The following is an 8,118-nucleotide window of genomic DNA, read 5'->3' on the forward strand; positions in this document are numbered from 1 at the left end:
GGAGAAAGGAAAGGAAGGAGGGAAGGAATAAAAAGAAAGAACGGAAAAGCAGTTAAAAAGGGAATGGGGAAGTGAGAGGAAGGGTGGGGTGAGCAGTGAGGGGAAGGGAAGGGGTTGAGAGCAAGGGGTTTGTTGTCGTAGAGGGGACAAATGAGGGGTCAGGCGGGGGGAGAGTGAGGGAAGGTGAAGAGAGAGAGAAGGGGTGTGTGAGAGGGGATGGATGAACGAAATGAGGAGCGAGGAGAGGATGAGAGATAGATCAGGGAGGTGGAAATGGAGTGAGGGAGAGAGGGATGAGGGAGAGGAAGGGTGATGGGAATGGAATGAGGGAAGGAGTGAAGAGGGAAAGGAGTGAGGGAAGGTGCAGAGCGAAGGGACGGGAGTGAGAGGCGAAGGATGAAAGAGGGGAGACGTGAGGGAAGGAGGGATGAGCGAGGGAGGGAGGGGGGGAGTGCTGAAAGGAGGGGTTACTGACCGAGTTCAACGTCCTGGTCGTCGGTCATGATGAGGACAATGTTGGGTCGTTGTGGTGGTCGTGGTGGTGGCGGGGGAGGGGGCGGGGGGATAGTACGACCCGGCCTCCTCTGACCCCTCACACCCTGCTGATTCTGATGACCGTGTTGATGCCCCTGCTGCTGATGCCCCTGCTGATGCTGCTGGTGGTGCCCCCTACCCACCCCTGCAGGCCACGGCACTGACCCCTGCAACTAATACACATCCAATAACCCGTACAGCCAAGCGAAAAATGCAGACTTATGGCAACTGAGGCCCAAAACCTGAACATTGGACCAAAATACCTAATGTCATGAGAAACGTCGGTAAATTTTTATTATCATACAACCACAGAATCTGGAGTCTTTTTTTTTTTTTTCCAATCTATGCATGTCACTTTCACCAACTTTTATTCCTCAGAATGGTGTGCTTGTAACTACAGATTATTTTCCACCCTACACTACTTCGGACGGTAAAAGGTCTTTGTCCGAGTGACGTTATGTTAGGTTAGGTTAGTTTAGGTATTTGACGTAACCTGACATCTTGAACCTCAATTAACCTACAGAAAGTGACTGGTTAATATATATCGAATTATTCCACTAAGTCTACCAGCATAGAAGCCTACAAAAAAAAATAAATAAAACACTCACGTAAGATTTGAAAGGAAATGTCGTTACTGGCAATATTAATCTCAGCATACACCATAAAAATAGTCAACAGAATACGATATTGGCAACAAGAACTCCCAAAATTCGATGGTTGTACGAAAGTTTAAATTAATCGAAATTTTTTGACGAGGGAAAATCTTCAAGATCCTTTAGGGGTAAAAAAAATCTATGGCCATCAGGCACTTCTAAAACAAATTTCGGATTTTTTTTGTGTTACGTAGCGTATTATTCAAAAAATGTATCCCTCACTCCAAAAAATGATGACGTAATATTAAAAGAAAAATGCACCAAATGTCACACACACACACACACACACACACACACACACACACACACACACACACACATGCACGTGGTGAATATTGTGTGCATAAACTTACCCTGATCCCGGCCTGCTGATGCTGCTGGTGTGGGAGGGTGTTGTGGTGCCGGTGTTGGGAGTGTAGGTTTGTATCTGGGTGTAGGTTGGCGTGTGTATTGATGTAGCGGTGTGTGTTTGGCTGGGTATTGGCGTAGGGATGTGTGCTGGAATGTGCGTGCTGACGTGTGCGGGTGCGTGGTGAGGGTGTGTTGCCGTGGGGTGCGTTGCCAAAGGATGTGCTGCCGTGGGGTGTGTTGTCATAGGGTGTGTTGCCGTGGGGTGTGTTGGCATGGGGTGTGTTGCCGTGGGGTGTGTTGTAGGGTGTGTTGAGGGGTGTGTTGGCATGGGGTGTGTTGAGGGGTGTGTTGAGGGGTGTGTTGCCGTGGGGTGTGTTGCCGTGGGGTGTGTTGCCGTGGGGTGTGTTGCCGTGTGGTGTGTTGCCATGGCGTGCGTTGCCATGGTCGCCGTGTGTCCGTCGCTGCCATGACCCCGCAGGTGGTGGCGGGGGCTGGTGATGCTGGCGTCGGGGCCTCGGCAGGTGGCGCCGCCGCTGTGTCGCCGAGCTGGACTGTGCCACTGGAGAGGCGTGGGGGGTGGGGTGGCGGCGGGGTGCATCTCTGGGGGCGGGGTGGGGTGCGGGGCGGGGGTCAGGGGGGGCGCTGTGTCGAGGGGCCTCCCACCAAGGTCTCTGGAGTGAGGTGCCTGGCTGTGGGTTTTGGCGCCAATCACGGGTCTCCGCCCCCCATACCACCACCAGCATACACACACCCACACACACCCACACCCACACCCTCCCTGCCACACTGTCCATCCTTACACCTTAACGCTCCATTCTGAAATAAATAAGAAAAATATTAAAGACTAACAAGGGAATGCAATATGGTCTCCACAGAGCTAAAGTGCACTAAAATACTTCTGTGCAAATCGACATTAATGTACATACAAGGACGCAAGATCACCAAAATTTGTGTGTTTGTGTGGTTTGACCTTTGACTCCATAAATCCATAAAAAAAACTAAGTAAATAAATATATAAATGAAAGATGGATGGTTGGAAGGAAGGAAGGAAGGAAAGAAGGAAGGAAAGAAGGAAGGAGGGAAGGAAGGAAGGAAGGAGGGAAGGAAGGATATATGGATGGATGGATGGAAGGAAGGAAGGAAGGAAGGATGGAAGGAGAGAAGGATGGATGGAAGGAAAGAATGAATGAATGAATGAAGGAAGGAAGGAAGGAACGAAGGAACGAAGGAAGAAAGAAAATAAAAAACTGTCTGGAAGTATTTGCCCAAGTGTGAGCGAAATTAATGAACTAAAGGAAACCAAACTGAAAAGTGTATTTGGAAAGAGCGAAGAAAAAAGAAACTGAGCGAATGCATTAGGAATCCGAATTATCAAAAAAAAAAAAAAAATCCAGGTACAGTATTGTTCAAAAAGGTACACTGGAAGATCATTATTAGTTCTTTTACCTTAACTTCGCTCAGATTTTCGTCATTATGCTGACACACACACACACACACACACATGCACGTGGTGAATATTATGTGTCGGTGTGGGAGAGCTAAAGTGATAAAGCTCTCTCTCTCTCTCTCTCTCTCTCACACACACACACACACACACACACACACACACACACACACACACAGAGCAAGTTGGCGAAACATTATGGGCTAAGAGCGTAGAGTTATGAATGTGATGTGCTGAATACTGACATCTCTCTCTCTCTCTCTCTCTCCCTCTCTCTCTCTCTCTCATTCTTCCCATATTATTTCATTCACACATTTCATCCATTTTTTTCCCTTTATTTCCTATTCTTTATTTTCATTTTCAATTTCTAAATATCAAAAATTTCCCAAAGCCTATTTTATTCAGTTATCGTCCTTTCCTTACTTTATTATCATTCATTATTTTTACCTCTCTTTAATTTTCTTACTTTAATTCCATGCACTTTCTTTATTTTCTTTATTTTTTAACTTGCTTTCCATATCTTTATTTTCTGCCAATTCTTTATTTACTGTTACTTATATCTTATTGAATAGCCTTTATCTTCTTACTTTACTGCTCCTTTACTTTACTATTATTCCTTTATTTTACTTTATTTCCCTTACTTTTATGTCTTATTTTTTGGCATTTTCCTTCTTTCTGTTTCCTACCATCTCCCTTACATCTCCCTCTCTCCCTCCCTTCCTTCCTCCCTTCTCCTTGCCTCCCTCCCTCATTCATAGTCCACCCTCTCATCATCTTTCTCCCCTCTTCACTCTCTCTCTCTCTCTCTCTCTCTCTCTCTCTCTCTCTCTCTCCTTGTTCTATGCTTTCCCTCCATCACACCCTCCCTCCACCTCTTTCTCTCCCCAGTTTCTTTCTTTCCCTCCCCCTCCTCCCTCCCTCCCCTCTTTTATCTCCCCTTCCATCTCCTAATTCCCTAAGCCTTCCTCCATCTCAGCTTTCTTTCCTCCATTCCTCCCCTCCTTCTCTCCATCCAATCATTCACAGACCCTCCTTACATTTCCTTTCCTTCATATCTCCTTCCTTCCCTCCCTCCTCTCCCTTTTAATCTCTCCCTCTTTCTACTTCTTCCTTCAGTCTTTCTCTCCTTATCTCTTATCTCTTCCTCCTTCCCTTTCTCCCTCAAACTCCTTCTTTCTCTCTCTCCTTCTTTCATCTTTTTCCTCCTTCCCTCCATCTTTCCCTCCCTCTTACTCCCCCTTCCCTTCGTTTCTTCCCTTCTCCCTCCTCCTTTCCTCCCTTTCTCCCTCCCTCCGTCCCTCTTCCTCATCCTTCCAATCACTCACCGACCGAGCTCCATCCCTCCTTTTACATATTCATTGCCTCTCTTCTTTCTCCCTCGCTTTACATCTCTCTCTCTCTCTCTCTCTCTCTGTCTCTCTCTCTCTCTCTCTCTCTCTCACACACACACACACACACACACACACACACACACACACAAAGGCCCTGTTAGAGTGGTCAAGACGTCACAACCAAACAAGCTGTACACTCAAACATTTAATCAACTTAAACCAAGTCTTCTTTAACCTACTATAATAAAACATAATCTCTCTCTCTCTCTCTCTCTCTCTCTCTCTCTCCTATTATAACCCTGAGTAACTTAATCTAAATATAATCAGTTCAACTCTGCCTAAACAACCTAATACAGCTTAATTAGAGAGAGAGAGAGAGAGAGAGAGAGAGAGAGAGAGAGAGAGAGAGAGAGAGAGAGAGACTGCCTGACTGAACGTAGCCTATACCAAATAATTATACCGTATTTAAGTTTCCATGGTGGCTCAGTGGTTTGCGTACCGGCTTGCGATACGAGTGTCCGGAATAGGGTTGAAATTTCAGTGTAGGGGACTTAAAACAGGTGGTGGTAATATGTCCCTCCATGTGCTTCTTATGCTTACACCCTATATACATAAACACATATAAACACAGCCAATACACCCTGCCAACCTTCGCCAGCATGGAAGAGTGTTAAATTTTGGCCGTCACCCTGGAGTGGACATTATAAGGACTGATACCGGAATATTTATCTGTCTACCGGTATCTATCTACTTGTCTATCTATCTGTCTATCTCTTTAAATATTGATATCGCCGCATCTTTCATATAGGTATCTGGGTGACTCTCTCTCTCTCTCTCTCTCTCTCACCAACAGACAGCCACACACCGCCCCTCACGTCATCGCCTGGCCAGCTCTGACGGACCCACAGTATCGTGATATGACACTGCAAACTCATGTAAGGATGGTGTGGTGGTATCAGTGGTGGTGTTTTTATAGTCTATGTAGGACTGAGGCAACAACAGTGACTCAGTGATGCATGTTTGTACGAAATTCAAAAAGGAGGCGGTGGAAGAATCGGTAGAGAGGCGGCCCTCAGTCTTAATGGACCCAGGTTCGAATCCCGGCTGGGGTAGGGAACAGTTTAAGGATTTGAATTTCTTAAAAAGCAGACTTTCCTGATCTACCAGATGACCCGCTGACATGTCATAAAAATACCCCCGCTAATACCAGTACACCAGTCCTGTATGAGACAGCCCTAGCATGTATTCAATATGGACGGTGGGTGTTAGCGCCAAAGCGGTGACATGTAGAGATGTAGGAGGACTACTGGGCCCCAAGGAGGACTACTGGGACTTGGGAATAGGCCCTGAAGCCTTTGCCCAGAGTCGGACACGTAAAAAAAAAAAAAAAAAAAAAAAAAAAAGTTAGTGATGCTTGTTCTTACGAAACTCAAAAGTTAATGATAACTGTTTCTACAAAATTCAAATAAACAATCCTAAATCGGCAGAGCGGTGGCCTGCGATCCTAATGGACCCAGCTTTGAATCCCGGCTGGGGCAGGGAACAGTCTAAGGATTTGAATTTTATGAACCAGATATGTCGTAAAAATACCCCCGCTAATACCAATATGAGAGCCGTAGCATGTATTCAATATGGACGGTGGGTTTTAGCGCCGAAGTGGTGACATGTGGAGGTGTATGGTATGTAGGAAGAGTACTGGGCATAAAGAGTACTGGACACATACCCAAAAAAAAAAAATTGAAATGACAGGCAGTGCAAGAACACTAATAAAAAAGGTAAATCCCTCCAATGTGGTGAGGCGTATGGAATGAAAAGGGTCACATGTGGCCTTCATTAACCCCGTAACTACTTGTGGGTATTTCTAAGATGGTTGAAATTGTACGGAGGTAGCGAGAAAAAAGTCCAATGATACGTCACAGGATTGGTGGGTTGAGAAAATATTGGTGGTGGTGGTGGTGGTGGTGGTGGTGGTGGTGGTACTACAACCACCACCACTACCACCACCACCACCACTACAACTACTACTACTACTACTACCACTGCTACTACTATTGCTACTACTACCAATAATAATAATAATAATAATAATAATAATAATAATAATAACGACAATAATAATAATAACAATAATAATAATAATAAAAAATAATAATAATAATAACGACAATAATAATAAAAACAACAATAATAATAATAATAACAATAATAATAATAATAATAATAATAATAATAATTGTCCCCCTCTCTATCCATCAGGCCTCCATGCATTTTATATCACACCGTATGCATAATTTACAATCTCTAATGGCTGTTAAGAGATAAGCCACATCTAAAACGCAGCTCTCTCTCTCTCTCTCTCTCTCTCGTCCAGGAAGCTCAAAATAACAGCTACTGATTTTGGCTTTTTTTTTTTTTTGCAGGTTTTCAGGCTTGTGTATTTTTTCTATATATTTTTTCTTGTTATGAAAATTTACAGAGAGAGAGAGAGAGAGAGAGAGAGAGAGAGAGAGAGAGAGAGAGAGAGAGAGAGAGAGAGAGAGAGAGAATACTGTATATAACCACCCCAGGAGTTGTAGTTGCATCCCCAGGCTCAAATCAACATGAACCCAGTAGACTGCAGGCTGAGTCTCTCCCTTTTTCCACATTCCAACGTCCTCTGTTTTGGGGGTTGGGGAGGCGACGGAGGGACGTTTGTATAGCCGGGCAGCTCCTCCGCCCGGCCATATTAGTGCCACCACGTGAAGGCGTCCCTCTGCACCATCTTGAATTTGGCTCTCTATTATCTTGTTTTTATTTTTTTCTTGAAGGGAAAAATTTGTGGGCTTATAGTCTTTGGTTCCTTCTTCCTTGCATAAAAAAAAAAAAAAAATGCTCACATTTCTTCTGCGAAATCGAATTTTTGGAGGGAAAGGACCTCTAATACTAGCATGCAAAGCTTCATGATTATCGTGCCCCCAGACAGCACATACATTAGCTGCTGAGACGACAAAAACACTCAAGGGCATGTGGGCACCAGACACTCTTTCGTATTAAAAAAAAAAAAAAAATCATCACCAGACATTGCACAATAACATGAATTAATCTGTGATGTAACGTCCCAAAATTACGATATATATATATATATATATATATATATATATATATATATATATATATATATATATATATATATTTATAAAACTACCTTCACTTTCCTTATACTTGGAAAGTTCGTGAAATATGAAATAAGCTCCCGTTACTGATTCGTTTTTCATTATTTATATTTTTCCATTTGTTTGCTAAAACCGATAATTCAAAATCCATTCATCATCCTATTTCCTTTCATGTTCTTGTTTCCTCTTCTCCACAAACTTTCCTTATCTTTTTGCATATTTACTCTATTTATCATTCGTCTGTTTAATTATTCGACTTTATCCTTTACCCAGGCTATCACTCAAGAACCATCCATTATCGTATTTCGTGTTGTTCTTCCTTTTTTCGTCCTTTTTGGTGTTCTTGCGGTTTTCAAGGTCATGCAGCTGTGTTTTGGTAGTGAGAGGAAACCAAGCCTTGAGATGTGAGATACTGGTAACATGTGGCCTCTTCTGTGTGGGGTGGAGGGGGCGGTGGCCGCAAGACAGACAGCCCAAATATAGACGCCACAATCCACACATAGACTACACACACACACACACACACACACACACACACACACACACACACACACACACACACACACACACAGATCACATAAACACAGGTACACAAACAGATCACCTACATATAGACACACGGACAAACGCGTACACAAATACACAGACTATCG

At 43.9% G+C, this 8,118-nt stretch overlaps 1 protein-coding gene across 1 annotated transcript in view; it reads right to left on the reverse strand.

Moving 5' to 3' along the window:
• The window catches only part of Sulf1 (Extracellular sulfatase Sulf1), a 44,239-nt gene extending 41,958 nt beyond the window's left edge, over nucleotides 1–2,281 (reverse strand). The window contains exons 1-2 of the mRNA XM_080265758.1: nucleotides 1,541–2,281; nucleotides 476–701 (exon numbers count right to left, since the gene is read on the reverse strand). Coding sequence (XP_080121884.1) covers nucleotides 476–701; nucleotides 1,541–2,281 — 967 coding nt within the window. The remainder of the gene's footprint in view (nucleotides 1–475; nucleotides 702–1,540) is intronic.
• Between the last annotated feature and the right edge of the window lie 5,837 nt (nucleotides 2,282–8,118).

Source organism: Coenobita brevimanus, chromosome 16, assembly GCF_032717465.1.
Source record: "Coenobita brevimanus isolate Jiangsu-jjx chromosome 16, ASM3271746v2, whole genome shotgun sequence".
Lineage (NCBI taxonomy): Eukaryota > Metazoa > Arthropoda > Malacostraca > Decapoda > Coenobitidae > Coenobita > Coenobita brevimanus.